The sequence below is a fragment of the Antedon mediterranea genome, chromosome 7 (genome assembly GCF_964355755.1).
Source record: "Antedon mediterranea chromosome 7, ecAntMedi1.1, whole genome shotgun sequence".
In the NCBI taxonomy this organism is placed as follows: Eukaryota; Metazoa; Echinodermata; class Crinoidea; order Comatulida; family Antedonidae; genus Antedon; species Antedon mediterranea.
The window spans coordinates 18,207,695-18,225,292 of record NC_092676.1 but is presented as its reverse complement, the minus strand read 5'-3'; the positions used below and the strand labels follow the sequence as shown (position 1 = coordinate 18,225,292).

General features: G+C 32.6%; 2 protein-coding genes across 2 annotated transcripts; one reads left to right on the top strand and one right to left on the bottom strand.

Moving 5' to 3' along the window:
- Positions 1-247: 247 nt before the first annotated feature.
- On the top strand, positions 248-4,129 carry LOC140054115 (transmembrane protein 101-like). The gene is made up of 3 exons (XM_072098991.1): positions 248-454; positions 1,150-1,327; positions 1,751-4,129. The coding sequence occupies exons 1-3, from the start codon at positions 324-326 to the stop codon at positions 2,219-2,221; spliced, it is 780 nt and encodes a 259-aa protein (XP_071955092.1). The 5' UTR covers positions 248-323; the 3' UTR covers positions 2,222-4,129.
- Positions 4,130-5,681: 1,552 nt separating this feature from the next.
- On the bottom strand, positions 5,682-17,569 carry LOC140054136 (E3 ubiquitin-protein ligase rfwd3.S-like). Its single transcript, XM_072099020.1, has 13 exons — positions 17,484-17,569; positions 15,573-15,741; positions 14,421-15,001; positions 13,714-13,802; positions 13,124-13,408; positions 11,779-11,866; positions 10,423-10,524; positions 9,616-9,773; positions 8,812-9,009; positions 8,090-8,184; positions 7,229-7,320; positions 6,426-6,605; positions 5,682-5,919 (listed from the first exon to the last, which is right to left on the bottom strand). Exons 2-13 carry the CDS (start codon positions 15,703-15,705, stop codon positions 5,767-5,769), a joined length of 2,154 nt encoding a protein of 717 aa, XP_071955121.1. The 5' UTR covers positions 15,706-15,741; positions 17,484-17,569; the 3' UTR covers positions 5,682-5,766.
- Between the last annotated feature and the right edge of the window lie 29 nt (positions 17,570-17,598).

Genomic DNA, 17,598 nt, shown 5'->3' with positions numbered 1-17,598 from the left:
TTTACCGGACATTTCCTCTAACATGGCGGAAATAATATTATAGGCCTAACTAACTACTCTCTCAAATAGGAATACTTTTTGGAAGCATGTGTGTTTATTACGATGTGCAGCAACGTTCATTTCTTAAAACTTATCGCAATTTTGTTTTTGTGATTTTTCGCAATTGTTTTGTTATGCGCTGTTATTTGTTATGTATATATATGCGCTGCATGCATGCTTACTGTACTAAATAGCTTAAAAAAAGTTATTGTGCAAACGTCCATTGGTGGCGCTCTTTCCAATCAATATAAAAACAATTGTTTTTTACACCCAAATATTGCAAAATGAACACAATTTCAGAGACGGATTTTCGGCGTTTTCAATGCCAAATTGGCGAATTTCTTGTTACTAGATATCCTTTCTTTTCAGCTTTGTGCTTTGCATTAGTTTGTTCTGAAAGAGCATCTCATGAAAGGTCAGATATAATGATTACTTTATTCTAGTAGGCCAAGGTTAAGCCTATATAAAACTTCAGCTGGGCTAGAGGGCGGTTCTGCCCAGGGACATCTTTGCGCAGAGACGTTTCGGCCCAAATAAGAGGTGTGAGATTTGCCTTAAAGTTTAAAGCTTTGAGCAATACAACTAGCAAGTAAATGTTTTATTTCTACAAGACTAATAAAATCAAAACAGTTAAACAAATTTCAACCAGCTTAATTTAAGCTCTGTCTACATTATCATATTATTATCAACCTAATTTTACAAAAAAAATGTGTGATGAGTATGGTAGTTATATGCCCAAGTATGGTAGTGATATGACATCATCATGTCCATATATGGGCACATTATGTTTTTTTAACATACAATTTGATAGTGTAGACAGAAATTTAGGCCTATTAATATAATATTGAATATGAAAATGAATATTAATTATTATACTATTACTAGGCCTATCCTATGCTTGTTAAAAAACCGACTAATTAATTACCTAATTTAATTAATTAAAAATCTACTACTAGGTCTAAGAAATTGCTAGTTTTCTATGACAAATTTCGAATCTTGAGTTTGTGCAAATGTGATATGGCCAAAAACTTGTTTTCTTTCAAAAATATTCAGCAAAGTTAAAAATACTCTAAAAATGTATTTTATTGATAAATTGTCTATTGTTTTTAGGTATGAAGGGTTTCCACGTGAATACATATTTATTTACTGTATAGTAAGTGTAATAATTGGGAGTATGATGGGATCAAAGACGCAACGCTCTTTGTTTGCGTTGATAGGTTCAGCTCTTTACTTGATCAATTGTATTCTCACCCAAGGTGCTGATTTACAATTGAGCGAATGGCTTCGGGTAAGTTTGAAAGTTTATTTTTTTAACAAATAGAAAAAAAAACTCTGTAGAAACAGTTTTTCCACTGTCCCGCATTGTGCTATGCCTGGAATTCCAAATGATGTACTGTAGCTGTATACAAATGCATTTTTTTTGGTAGGATGGAAATAAAGCTCTGTCTACACTATAAAAAAAAGTGTGATGTGCCCAAATATGGTGGAGATATGCCCAAATATGGTAGTAATGTGACATCATCATGTCACATAAAATTTGATAGTGTAGACAGAGCTTTAGTTGTATTTTTCTGGAGTAATCACACTTACTACCTATCTCCACACACGCTTTAACTTAAGATAAATTCCTTTCTCCTGACATCATTAACTAAAATTTGATATTTTTTGAATTTTGTTTATGGGCCTTTAATTCAAATATTTTACTTTACAGGCTCGTCTCATATCCAGGGACACTGCTCTTATTGGTTGTAACTTTGTCATCGCAAGTCGCGCACACGAAAATCTAATACGACGCTACCGTCTACGTAACTTATATCCTGCTGGAAGCCGTCTACTCGCTCTTCATATTTTGTTTTATATTGCACTACTGTATTACAGTCCACAGGATAAGAAAGCGTTTTTATCACTCGTGCCACTTGGGAATATCACACTACCACTGTATATGTGCATTGGATTGACGTGCAGCATAACACAACTGTCTGACTTAAAAATTTCACTTACATCAACAATAATTATCATTCTACATCTGATCTTGGTAGTTTTTATAGATCTTGATTTCCGATACTGGACGTCGCGCAAAGTCGACTACTGGATGCAAGTTGAGATAGTTGCCAAGGATGTTACCATATTTGGTGGACTAATGCTGATAAATTATACCTCAAATTTGAAGAAAAAATCTTAGTTTAGCAGTTTCTATAATAATTATATTGCCCTGAAAAAATAATTTAAAAAAATCTTTTTGTTGAATACGCCATTTTAATGTCACATAATAGTTATTGACTTTGATCAAAAATTGGATTGAAAAAAAACAAATTATTTACCTGAAAAAACTGTAATTTAACACAAAAAAGACTGGAAGTCAATGAGTTTTTGGTTGAATTTAACTGTTTAATTTTGTTTTTTTTTATAAATGAAAACATTTTTTTCCCTACAGAAGTGATTAAATCTATGAAATGGCCTATTTAAAGTCTTTTTTTATTAATTTTCATTTTTCATATTTTTTAGGCCAATACATAGATATTTAAAAAGAGATGTGATTTTAAAGACTGGTATTGGGTTGAAAGGTCAACAAGTTTGAAACATAGTGGAAATACAGCATCCTGCTTGGTTTTTTTTAAATATTAATTCTCTTTTTAGCCTAAAAATACCATGCTAGAAGGCCTGTGATCGTATTTATTTTAAGTGGGAATTTTTTCTAAATAAATACTAAGTATTTCATTTAAGTCAATAAATATTTAAGGATTTTTTCTTAATTATTGTCCACCATAGTCAATAGAAAGTTCTTTCTATTGACTATGTGTTTACTTATGGTAGATTGAATTATTCAATTTGAAGGGTATTTTCCTTAATTTGGAAAGGTAAAGCATGAAAACCTAATGTTCTTTTTTCGTCATGTTTTGTTTATGACATGTCTTGAGTGGTTTTGCTTATCAGGGTATTTCCGAATAAATGTTTGGATACTTAAAGATATATTGTCCCCCTAAAAAGATATATTATTTTTAATATGCCATTTTAATGTCACAAAATAGTTATTCACTTTGACCAAAAACTGGAACAGAAAAAAAAAATTGATTTACCTGAAAAAAATAATATAAACCAAAAAATACTTAAATTATCTGTCAGACAATCGTTTTTGGTTAAAATTAACGTTTCTTTTGTCTTTTTATAATTTAAATAATTATTTTTTGGGTTTTTTTTTTTACAGAAGTGAATAACTTTATTAAAACTGAAAAAAAAACATATTTAAAGCCTGGTTTAATTTATCTTCATTTTTCATGGTTTTTGGGGACAATACAGCTTTAATATTTTATTATTTTTTATATCTTGATTTTTTTCTACATTTGTTCTGTTTTGTACTTTATAATTTTTGCAACTTATAAATCTGACGGGTCATTAAATTTGTTGGTTCTTTTGTTCACAAAATAAATAGTAATATAATATAAGTGAAAGGTGAAAACAATATCATATCTTATGCTAAAATAAACTTGTCTTCCATCAAGTCTTTATATATGGTTTCAGTATAAACTGAAGTGTTAACTACCACAACATACTATCTATAATAAAGTATATAATTTTTTCAAAAATCTCAATTCATAAATGCTTTGTTTATTGCATGTAAACCTTTTAAAATTATATTATACTAGAGGGTGAGCTCGCTTCGCTCGCTCCCCCTCTAGGAAGTGTAGACGATGGTTCTCGGAATGATAATGTTCTCCTTATACATTTTCTGTCGGTTACCATTATTGAAAATGCTTGACATTCGTAAAACTAAACTACTTTGTTTCACAGTGTTTTAGATGATTAATAACATTTTAAAGTATAGTTTTTATTGTTTGGTAGGGCCCTTTGGGGAGGCGGAGGTCATTTGAGGGAGGTGCTTTTTCGAGGGATATATGTTAAATTTTTTAGTTTTAATAATATGGTAACATTTATAATCAAATGAAATCCTCTCATAGATATGAAAAGTGGTAAAAAAGAATAACAAATGCTTGGTAAATTGCAGATAACAGTGCGGTGAATTCTACTACAAATAGTATAATTGTGTTATTATAAATATGTGGATGGACGTTTATTAGATAGTTGGGTTGTGGGGTGGGGGGGGGGGGGGTTATTATTCAAAGTGATGTTTTATTGGAGAGGCGTTTATTCAAATGAATACCATCCTAATAATTATTAATACATTATTTAATTTAATCATCTTTTGAAACTAACTGCCGTGACAGAGTGGGCCCAAGAAAGAAGACATTACGGCTTGCAACATGGGCAGACACCCGGGCAGACATCTCGGTCCTAACGGGACACAGGAAGATAGCCTACAGTTATTCCTGCAAGCTTACTCAATAAAACTCAGCTATCGGGATTTCACTCGAAAAATGTCTTATCAAATCTCCCTATGTAATTTTATAATACTATTCCCCACAATATATTCTGATTCTTTATGGCGTATATTTAATTTGATCTTTATTAATTTGCAGTATAATTCCTATTATTTAACTACTGTACCTTCACACACGTGTGGTATGTTTTAAAATAAACAAAAAACTGAAATGGCTATGATTAATGGCCAATTTTTTTTTCGTCTTCCAAAGGGACACTGTATTGATTGATGGAAAGTGCCTGTTTCCAGTCACCTTTAGGGTCAAATCTATTATTTTAACTGCTCCCTTGTGTATAAAAGAGAGAAAATATTTGAAACTAAGGTGAACTTATCTTAAACCCGGAAATTACTTTGACCGGGAAGAATTGAAATTGAGAGGAAAATCCAATGTTGAAATCATAAATGTTGTTAAAAAACTCTTTATAATATCTTCCTAAGATATAAATATGGAACAATAGCGTCGGCGTGCACACTAATGTTATCAAATCTACGTTTCGCGGTACATATCGGATAGATAAGGTAGGTATCTAAGGCGGAGATTTGTAGAGAAGTTTTTGCATTGTGCTCGCCTATGTCAGAATTAACCATAATTTATATATAGATTACCTGATTTTCATCACATATATTTTTTCATACTATCTTTATCAAAAACATTTTTTACTATTTTTATTATGAGGCAAAATTACAGTATATATATATTTATTATTAAAGGTTTCAATATAGTTATACTGTACTCACTTGGATGTTCTTTTCCTATTTTCTACATTTATTATATATTTTTGTTTTCTTCTATTGCAATTATAAAATAAAAAAACAGTTATTCTGACAAGAAGAACAAACATTGTGTGGCGTGTACTTTCAGTTCACTATGCTTAAGGACAAATTTCATAATAAAGTTACACAATATCTGACTCAGCGAACCATAACATATTTCCTCTGAACCACCCCCCAGCATACAGACCTGGCTTTTTAACATCTATTTTGCAACTCAAAATGGCGCCACTGATTCTACATATATCCGATATGTGGCAAATGAATAATGATAACAATATTGATACATAATTATAATATAATAATTATAGCTCCACTCAACCCTTTGAGTGTGCCTAGATGGTTTTCCACTATCTTATAACACATACACACAAGGAGAATCTTTTTACTCTGTTTTTAACAAAATATTTATTTCATATTCAAAATGTTTACTGTACATCAATTTTTTAATTACTGTCAATATATATATATATATTGATTTTTTTTTTACCTTTTGTTTATATTTCTATAAATACTCTTTATCTTTCAAAAATTTAATTGGCAGTTTTAAACAATAAAAGTACATTAATTCATAAAAATCATAATCTCCAATTAAAAATCTTTAAATCCTTGTCTGATAAGGTTGCCAGAAAATGATTGTTATTGCTGTAAAATGGGCAAACGTCAAGTACATTAGCATTCACTTGAATTTTTTGAAGTAATCTGCCGCTACCCGCATCCCACAGGTGGGCCTGAAAAAAAATATAAATATTATATTATTTTTGTTATGTTTAACTAATGTGAAATCCCTTTTTTTTTTTTTTGACACAATACAAATACCACTTGTACAGGAGGATGAAAATAAAACCCAAAATTTCTGAATTTATATCTTGGTCGCCATTTTTATTGTTTTCATTTAAATCTTATTTCTGATTGAAAACATGATTTGAACCCACACCCTTGGTAACTGGCATGTTAAACACCAAACTATAGTGTCACATCTGTTCATTTTGAAAAAAAATTAGTGCAAAAGGTACAAGAAATATACCATTATTGGAATGCAATAAACTGCCCAATTACAAATATGACATATTTCCTTAAGTTAAGCTCTATCCACACTAGTTTGACAAGAAAAAATGTGACGTGCCCAAATATGGTAGTGATATGACATCATCGTGTCCACATTATGGACACATCACAGTTGTTTTGTTTGTTTGATACAGAGTTTCAGGTTTAAAAAACTTTGAACAATTCTTACAGATCCACTGGCTTCGTCCCCTCCACAAACAAGCAACTTGTCAGCCCCTGCAGGGCTAGGGAAGAGTCGTGAGCGCGTCAGTTGTTTCATGGTTGACCCACCGTAGAATGTTTCTATAGGAGTACATGTCACCATTCTTGTATCTGTAGCACCAACAGATTGGCATTGAAAGTTATACATCTGTAAAAATAAAAATAAAATATTATATATAAATATTATTTATTTAATTTAGGGATTTTTCAGTGGGACCCCTTAATAGATGATGTCATCATTCTACAGTATTGTAGTAGTGTGATGTACGAACAGTTGAACTTGTTTGTTTTAATATCGTTTCGATCATGGAAGCAACGTATGTATCGTGCACACCGCACGTAGTTAAAAAAGCGCATTGCTATGTAGACCCTTTACTTGCAATGACCGTCGACCATTTTAAAAATATTTATTGTCTAATAAATATAACTCTAAATTTACCATTTTGTTTTTCTAATTTTTCTGTACAAATTTGATAAATTTATTCATGTTTCGTTAACATTTTGGTCAACTAAGGTTTTGACCAGATCTTGCATGTCATTATATAGGAATTACATTTTCCCTGAAAACTCCCTGAAAGAGTAGTTTAAACATAAATAGAGTTGTGCATATATAACTCAGTAACTCAAAGTATCCCAATGAAGTTTAGATTACGTAGAGCCTCCTGCAGATACAGTATGTTGTCTTTTTATGTTAGAACTACTTTCCATTTGTTGACCACCGTGGTCCCTAAGTAATTCATTGTAACAATTCCAATGTTTTTTAGGACATACCACGCGTCTTGTATGTCGTACTCCATCACTTGCACGGTAAGAAGCCAATAGATGCCGTGTTCGTTTCTCGAAACTCATCCCAGTGCATCTCCCTAACGACAAATTAAATACAACATTTATTTAGAATTTATATGAATAGAATTTAGAGATTGAAAGACTATTAATTTTCCTGAATTATTTTACTTTTAAACAAGAGATTGAAATAATAATTGAATGTAAGACTTATAAATAGATTATAAAAGGTTCCTTTAGGCTTATCTTCAACACTACTGTATGCAGCAACATATATGTATCAAAATATAGCTTAAATTCAGTTTTAGTAATGGCCAATTAGTTTGTGGGAAGACGTGACATGCTTGATTGCTTCTTACCACTTCCCAAGTACCTCTAACGCTCTGTCTATACTATCAAAGTTTATGTGAAAAAAAATGTGATGTGTACATATATGGACATTATGTCATATCACTACCATACTGGGTAGTTTGATAGTGTAGACATAGCTTTAGGGATATAAACAGAAGCAAAGAACAAGAATCTCCTGTTTGTCCTGAAAGTGTGCAACATAAATTTAAAAATGCACTGCGGGATAGAATTTCAAGTTTGGAGAGAGCACTGTGAAAATGGCTCTGAGAAATGGGAAATGACGGAGGCCAATGTAAGCTAAAATCACCCTGTACCTTCGATACAGCGTTTTGAATGCGAATTGATGGCGCGAGGAGATTCTTGCATAATATATTCTCTCTCATACCTTACATCTCTGCTATGAGCTTTTTATATATGGTATATCAATGTTAATAGACATAGGGATTGAAAAGAGCACTGCTCCTATTATAATAAATGAGTTTTAGTAATGGAACTCACTATCCATATCCAGATTGTGGCAGAACCACTCAGCACCTTCCTTCTTTTCCCAAAATCCATTCGTTTCCAACGTATTCATTAGTAATCCAGAAGCCCTATATTTTAGAAAATTAATATTATGAATGAATATTGTATGATTCAAATAGTTAAATAGTCAAATAAGTATTAAAATGTATACAGTACCAAAGACTATAGGGACTTTGATTTGAGTGAACATGGGTCGTAGTCGACTGTTACTCATCGACAAATATATGAACGTTTAGATTAAGTGGACACTAACGTTGACGTGCCAGTGAACGTATGACGTAATGCTCTTTGGGTCTGACCTTCAAATCTCTAGAAGCCCTCGTCCATGGAGCTATTTCACCGCTGTGTTGGTGGAAGTACACAGACTTAGGCTAATTGTGTAGCTTAGGCAGCCTAGATCTTTAATTTTCTGTACAATGGTTGGCATCCTAGTGATCCAGGTTATAACCTGTTCTCAAATTTGCCAGTCGATGTACCAGTCGCCTAGTGCATGCACATATCATGAAAATGGCGTCGTACAGTAGGGTAGCAGTCGACATAGTGGAGGCGCAAATCTAAAAGTCCCTAATATTATATGTAAACTTCTTTAGGCTTTACTATTTGTATTAGTATTTTCATTTCTTTTCTCACTTTTGACTTTAATAGATCTGTAATAAAAGTTTTTTCTTTTAGAATATATAATACATTAAACTTACGAAGATGGTCCACCAACGGGTACATATACCAAAGACACCATAGGAGTTGAATAATTATTATTGTTAAGGACTTGAACTGCCTGATTGGCTTGCCTTGTATCATAAACCAACACAGACCCATTCTGCAAGCCACCATAGATATAGTTCACATCATCTGTGTTCCATGCACATGCCCAGAATTGGAAATCAGATTGGAATCTTAAACAAAAAAAACAACTTTTTCAACATAATCCTTTATAACACATCATTTAATCTCTGCCATACGATTGGTTAATTTAGCATTTTTCTCCCATTTCAATAATTAAAGGTACTATTGCACCAGGATGTAAAAAAAACGACAGGGCCTAAAAAAATTGTGGAATGAAGTCCTGAATGTAATATTTTGCATTATAATTTTCGAAATTAAATCAACTTATGTACACTATCAGCTTTTGTAAAGAAAAAATGGAGTAGGCTTGAATATGTTGTGATGGGAACACGGGAAAACACCTGTGGAGTGCACTGTCTATAACTGTGCTTCAAATATTTGTGGGGCCTAAGCTTTCAACATTCGGTTCAAGATGGATGCAGCGAAATAATTGAATAAAAGTTTACTCTAAGAACTGTAGGTGTGTTATAAAACAAATAAAAACAGAGAGATTTCTCCCCATTCATTATTTGTATACAGTAATAATAATAGGAAGGAAACCCCTAAATTGAGGTACCACTTTTGTTGTTTCTCTACCTTCAATTGAACAATTGGTATAACATGCGCATATAGAATTGAACTTTGTACAGATTAAAACAACAGATTTTGGAACATACGTTTGAACAGTGTTGAAACTGCTAATGCTGGTTATCTTCATTGTTTTATCCGCAGATGCAGTCAGTAGCAGGCCATCTTGACGTGTGTTACAGCAAAGATCTCTAATCAAATTCTTGTGTATTGAAATATAGGCATTGCTGTTATCAATTGCACTAATCTATATAAGTAATAGAATTCAAAATAAAGAAATTAAATATTTAATGAAAGCACTCAGAAACTTGGAAGTACTTGGCAAAATATTGCTACAGACGCATGTTGATATTTTGGCCCGTGTTAAAAGAATACAAATTGTTCTGTTTTTTATTTGTGATGTAATTAAAGAACCAATTTTGTTAAATTTCAATAGGCATTGATCTGTAAGGATATAACTATTTTACACCAAAAAAATTCAGAATTATTAAACAAACAAAGCAAAGCAAAAACAAAAATGCAAATATAAAATTAAACTTTTTACAAATATTAAAACAGATTTTGGAACATAATTACAGTATTATTCCTATAGGGGATACCTTCAGGACTCAACAAAGTGTCTCCACTAAATAGAGGTTTGCTGTAGTGTTAAAACATAATAGTTCCCTGTTTTGTTTCATGGAAAGTGTTACTATTAATATGGGTATTCTCAAGGAGAGGTTTTAATGGAATTAAATGAGTAATAAACACATTGATGATTTAGTTTTATAATTTTTGATAAAAGACTGGGATAGTTATCAGTACATTTTTTTGACATTGTACACTGGTAGAAAGTAGTAAATTTAGGCACTCCAGTTTTGTAATCAATCTGAGAGAATTAGAGGTATTTTTCAAACCTTTTTGACACCAAAGCCTGGGAACAGTTGCTGTGGTGATGGCAAGGAAACCAGAATGGCATCATATGTACTATCAAAAGTCATCACTCTACATTTTCCATTCTAGTAATTAAAAAACAAAAACAAACATTTTTTTTTACATCTAAGTGCAAGGGTCACTCAATACCTGAGAACTGATATTTTTTTACATCTGTTTTATTTATGAGTAATTACAATATTATTACAGAATTGTATGCAGAAATAGTATTATGAATAATATTTTAGTTTCATTCCATAAACTATACAAATTCTACAACTTTATAATCTACTCTGTATATCTTTATCACTATTTACCGTATATTTCGGTGTATAAGTCGCACTTTTGACACGCAAATTTGACCTCTAAATTAAGGGTGCGTCTTATACACCGAACATAAATGCCTCACCACACACAGAGTGTACATATATATCATCACCTCGTTGGCTAGGCCTAGCTACAGTGTACTAACGTAACGGCAACCTGCTTCTGCCTAGTTTTCAAGGCATTTTAGCGTGATGTTATACTAAATATGATGAAAAGATTTGTTTATTATGGAGCTGTTTTAAACGCTCCGATAAAATTTCATTTGTAAACGTTTACGATCGATTGGAATAGTATTTATTTATAGTTATTCGCACGATCGCCGACCGCCGTACCCCCAGCGCAAGCCCTTCTTGGCGGCCACATGTTGTACGGTATTCGACTAATATTCTCCAGGTGATTATAGCGTGGACCTAGCGTACACACTTCTCGGATACATAGATACTAATCGAATACGATTGTCCGTGAAAACGTGCGCCCTCTCAAAATGATCGAGCGAGGCTAGCCCACACACGTGCGTGTTACACACTCGGTCGTGCACTCGATGTTGGGGGTGCGAAACTCATGAATAACAAGTTAGAAACAACTTGTTTAGGCTGGGCGCGGCCGAGCCTAGGTAAGAAAAAACCTAAATAAAGGACGTCGTTGTAGATATAACAAAATATATTATTACAATAATATTGATTAGAATTTTAAAAAAACATTGTTTTGATGAAATATAAGGTGCGTCTTATACATCGACAATATAAAAAATACCGATATTTTACTCTCAGTTAGGGGGTGCGTCTTATACACAGGTGCGACTTATACACCGAAATATACGGTAGTATCTATTAATTTGTAAAGAATTTTCAAAAAATATGAAAAGATTTTTAAAAAATGAAATAAGTTAATACATAGTGATAAAATAAACTTTGATCAGTGCTTGTAGTAGGTCAAGTGTAGTTGACACTTAAAATATCCATACATTAAAAATTAAAATGTGTATTGGTTTTATAAAGGAGCAAATAACCTACCGGAGATACTTGAATTGTCTTTTGTAAAACGTATTTGCAGACAGCTTCTGAGGATGACTTGCTATTAGTTGAATTATGCACCCTACTTCTAAAGAAAATGGATATTTAATTGCATTTTCCCATTTGTATTAATGCATCAAAAACAATACTTAACTGTTGCATTAGTGGTAAATGAAATACCCAGTACTGGAAGAGAAATCAATACTCCTTTTCAGTACTGTGTATCAATCAAATATAACAAAAGTCTCACAAATAACTGTCTATTTTGTTTTTAAATTTATACTAACAAATATCTTTTTATTAATATTATAATAATAATAATATATCAAAAATGTATTAAATAATATTTCTCGCATAATATACAATCTACAATAATTTAATTAATTGATATAAAAAATTTATTAAATAAATAACATCATTTGAATAAAATAATCAATCACACATCTACACATAATCAAACATCGTATACTCTATCTCTAACAATTTTTTCAATCTTCTATCGACTAAAGCCGAAGTATAGTCGTTATCTCGGGACCGTTCTATGGTTACCACCAGGTAGGCTTTCTTCATTAAAGGTTCTATGAATGGATGTACTTGCTGGGAGCAGGAACGCTAGTAGACCATACCCAGTACCGTTTTGATTACGATCAATCGGGAAATTACCTCACGACCTTTAATAGCAGTGTCCCCTTAATAGGGGTTGACTGTAGTGTTATTAACATATTGCACCTCATTTGTGTCCCTGAAAAGAGGTGTCCTGAAGCAGGGATTCTTAATAAAATACTGTATAATTAATATTTCTATGATATAGCCTTATACCTGTACGTACTAATTTTTTTATTATATTATTATTATATTATTTAACGTTGTTTTATATCTTTGTATATAGTGTCTATAAGATGTATATAAATGGTATGAATTAAAAGGGTATGAAACAATACGGTATGTATATTGTCTGTGTACAATGTGAATAATAACAAACCATGAAAGCAGGAGGATAATATTAGAAACAATATGTGAAAAACTAAAATTTACAAAAATTACTGATATTTTTTTTTGAGCAGAAAAATATAAAGAAAAATGTAGAATATTAACGGAAAACAATATAATTAAAGAAAGAACATATGAAGACAGATATTACTGATTTATTTGTAATGTATTTAATTATGATATGAAAGAATAAAGGTGGTGGTTCACGCCACAAAAGAGAAAAAAATTTTTTTTTATTATAAAACAACAATTGGGTAAAATCTTAAACCTGAAGTATGAGAGCAACGTCTGAGGGTGACTGTATCCCTGCACTAGATGATAATAATATTTCATACCACAACAAGCTAATACTCACTTTTGATTTAAATGTATACCACTTTCATATGCCTTCATCTTCATTTTCATATTTTTACTCTCCTCAATTGCCATCTGATATTTCAAACGAAATTGTTCGGCCTTGATTTCAGCGCTTCTCCGCATTGATTTCTCATTTTCAAGATCCTTAAGTGCCCTGTCCCGTTCAGCTGTGTCCGTCACTTTCAATGCTTTAACATACAAGACACGAATATCTCCCTTTTTGGCCTTTGCATTGCATTGTGGGCATTTTCCATTATTTCCTTTCAACCATTTTTCAATACAACTAAAAAAATAAACCATGTTTTATATGAAAAATATCATATTTTATTGCAACGATTACAGTATCCTTTTTGAATATATAATATCTGACATAGTGACAGATAATTGTCGCTTGGACATTGAGAACATTTTAATTTTTTGCAGTTTTTGCCATTATACTCTATGTAAATCAGAATATAACAGGCCTGGAAAAGTCAAACAATATTTGTGTATAAATATTTTCTGCTGCCAATATTTTTTTTTTATCTTATGTTGTCTTTGAACGCTAATGTTTTTTAAGGCTAACTCAAAATACAAGCAAATTCTCACCTTTGACCAAAGACATGACCACATTTGAGGGAAGCAACACGATGCGCTCCAGAGTTGGTCCATGCTTCGTAACAAATGATGCAGCATTGCTGAAAATAAAAGACGCATTTTATTATGTTGTTTTTTTCTTTGCTGAAAATCAACACATAAATCACTACTCTCTACTCACTCAGGTAAGATTGTAGGCGGGTGATTGACTGAGTGGTTAAAACAGTGCAACCCAAATCCATAGCCATAATATCGTTAAAAAGAGTCCGAGGCTGACGCTCTTTATGGCTCTGGTGGTAGAACAAGTCTTCTCCGATAAGGACTATAAACCATAGGTCCATTGTACACAAAATGCTCACATGCACTTTAAAGAACAAAATACATCTTTTGGGACGAATAGAGGGTTACACCAGTGTACTAGTTCATACTGTACACAGCCACTGTTACACACATCGGTTTAAGGGATCGTCTCCTCATCATCATAGTCCTGTATGTTGGGCTCTCTGGGAGAACAGTTTTTGACTGGAGAGGTCACTCAGTATAAAGGTAAATAAATAAGAACCAATAAATATGTAGCTATTCAATGCTGTCTTGTGCTTTTGTATATGGAAAAAAAAAAGATACAGTAAGTAATCAATCAGAAACTATGGCACGATATGGTCTCTCATTTTGGGACATTTGCTGATATTGTATAAAATAATATTGCTATAGCTACTAACCCCTTCATCATCGCTACTAGTGTCCTCTTTTTCTTTCTTTGAATCTTTCTTCACTGCAAAATCTAACAGTGACTCATTTACAGCTGTGTTTACTGGAGCATTTACTGGAATATTCTCAACCTCCATTGGTACTTCAATTGGAATCTCTGTGATTTCTACCCGATTTTGATTTACAATAAGTTGCGACGACATCGGCGGGTCAACAGTCAAAGGTTGAGAAATATTAAAACGTCTATTGTTAACAGGCATCATACTATCCCCAACTTGCCCATAATTGTAGGCCGAGGATGTTGTTGCTGGTAACCTTGGAACAGACTGAACATGGGTAGACTGAGCAGGTACAATTAATTGTCTAGCTGCTATTGAAAAATTCTGTCCTGGGACAAACGACGAACCAGAAGGAAGCATGGGCTCCCTGACTTGCTGCTGAATGACAGGCTGGTCCGATGGTGCTGCGTTTCTACTAACAGGTTCATCATCAATGTCAGTCTCATCAGATGAACTCTGAAAGAGATCCGTTTCACTGCCAGAATCTTCAGCATTATTGTGTGGTTCTATTATTTCTACGTCTGTATCAGAATCTATAAAGATTAAAACATATACTTAAACTTACAAATACACTTTGAGCGCTGCCTTTTCGATTGGTTTAGGCCATCTAAAAGTAGGTGTGTTAGTTAACAAATAATGAATGTTTTTTATTCATACAATGGTACAAATAATTGCATTCAGTGAAAGATTGTTTATATTTCATCTTTCACCTCATTATTTGTACCATTGCAATAATAAACATTTATTATTTGTATATTTCATGACCTGAGTGGGCTCATGTTACCCTGAGCTCTCAAATAAAAATAAATAATGTGTTTTATTTCTCTTGATTGTAATTGCGGTTTTGTTTATCAGTTGTCATCGATGCCCAAACACAAATTGCAAATAAAACAATTATTTCCACACCAGTCTATAAATGTTTAGAATAACAAATATAAAGCATTTTCTACACTATCAAACTAGTTTGACAAAAAAGTGTGATGTTCCCAAATATGGTAGTGATATTCCCTAATATGGTAGTGATATGACATCATGTCCATATATGGGCACATCACATTTTTTTGCCACAAAAAGTTTGGTAGTATAGATTGAGCTTTAAACAACCTGAAGATTGCAATCGTCTTGATGGGCGTGTATATAATCCTCTGGTTTCGCCAATCATTAAGACGCTGTCACTATCAGAATCAGAATCTTCATCATCTGGTATTGTGATGACCTCTTGCTGACCTTGTTCCATTTTAAGAACATCTCTCAATTTAAAAACTCTTCAAACCTCAAATAAAAAAAAAAAATGTATTATTGCAAACAAAATATAGGTGGGCATTATTATTATGTGGGTATTCTTGTTTTAAATTGCCCAAAACCAAAACACTAACAAAGGTTTTTGGAAAAGTGTGTTACATACTAATCTATGCCTGGGTTTTATGACATAAAATGACATCAAGTACATTTTATTAATATGTTTTAGTGAGTGGTAAATTTAACTTATTATATTTATATTTTTCTTTTTAGAAATGAGTTAAAAAATCAAAATTTTCATTCGACGCAACATGTCAACAAAACATCACTTATCACAGAGGGCGGTCTTGAGTTTCAGAATAAACCTTACATCATTATTTTTACATTAAAAATGTAAAAAAAAAATGTACAATTAAATATTACAATAACTTAGAATAATATTAAATATAAATTGTTAGCATGTACAGTATGTAGTATAGTAATGTATAACATTTTATAAAAAACCACCGGACGATGATTAGTACGACGCTACCCTACTAAACTACTAGAACTCACTAACTAATCCGCCTGGCCCTAGCTAGTAGTAGAGTAGAGTCTAGATGGCCTCCTAGACATAGGGTAGTTTGGCCAGATCCCGCCTAGCTAGCCTACTATAGTACTACTTCTACTACTAGCTTGTTTGTATATGTTATGCATGATTTGAACGATTTGCGTAATTTGAAATTGCGCAATGATTTTCTTGCGCAATTTAAAATTGCGCAAATAATTCCTTGCGCCATTTGAATTGAAACATGTGTTTCAAATTGCGCAAGCAACGTATTAAATTGCGCAAGTAATCTGCAAATTGCGCAAGGTTTTTCGACAGATTGTGAAATCATGCACACCCATATTTTTTTAGTAATTTCTAAGAATGATTCAAAATTGAAGATAATATCGCTTTTCCTTACCCTCCCGGGAGCCTCCCTCCCGTATTTTTTTTCCGAATAAAAAAAATCTCGAATTCCCAATGGTTCTATAAAATACCATATTCACACATAATATGAGGAGAAGGCATAAATAAATACCAATAGTAATATAATAATTTCAATTCAAATATCAGTACTAATGACGATTATAAGACTAAACGATTGGATTTTTTTTAGAAACAATAATTATTACGAATTATTAGACGTTTACTATTTAACTTAAAAATTAAATTTAATGACAAAAAAGATCGACCTTTGGTACCATTCTCAACAACAAATGAGTACAATAATAAAAATAACAAACAGTTCGTTTTCAAATTGCGCAAAGGTGTCATATTGCGCAAGTTGATTGCGCAATTTAATATTGTGCAAGAAAATCCTTGCGCAATTTTAAATTGCGCAAGAATTCTTTGCGCAATTTTAAATTGCGCAAATCGTTCAAATCGCGCATAACATATGTAAGCTAGCTAGGACTAGGTTCTCTCCTATGGGTGCCTAGCTAGCTAGTAGGTTAGGCCCAGCCAGGGGCCGCCTTACTTTTTAGTACACACAGTTCAGTCAGTAACTTTGGCCTGGGCAGGGCCTGGTTCTACCCTCTGCCAGGCAGGGGGGCCTGTCTAGTAGGCTAGGTGGGCCTACCTAGCAATTAGGCCTAGGCCTAGGCCTAGGCCCTAGCCTTCTTAGGCCTAATTAAGGCCCTATTTAGGCCTAGCTAGTAGTATTAAATTATTAGTTAGGCCTAGACCTAACCTAATTTATTTTACTTCCCTACTACTAGATCTAAAAAAATATTGGTCCTTGACTACTTTACTTCATTTTGATTTAACATTAATTTTGTAAACAGAGGAGGTGACTTTAGCGCGCTAAACAGCTATGGATGACTGCACAACAGCATGCATCCATGTTGTTTTTAATTTTAACCCTCG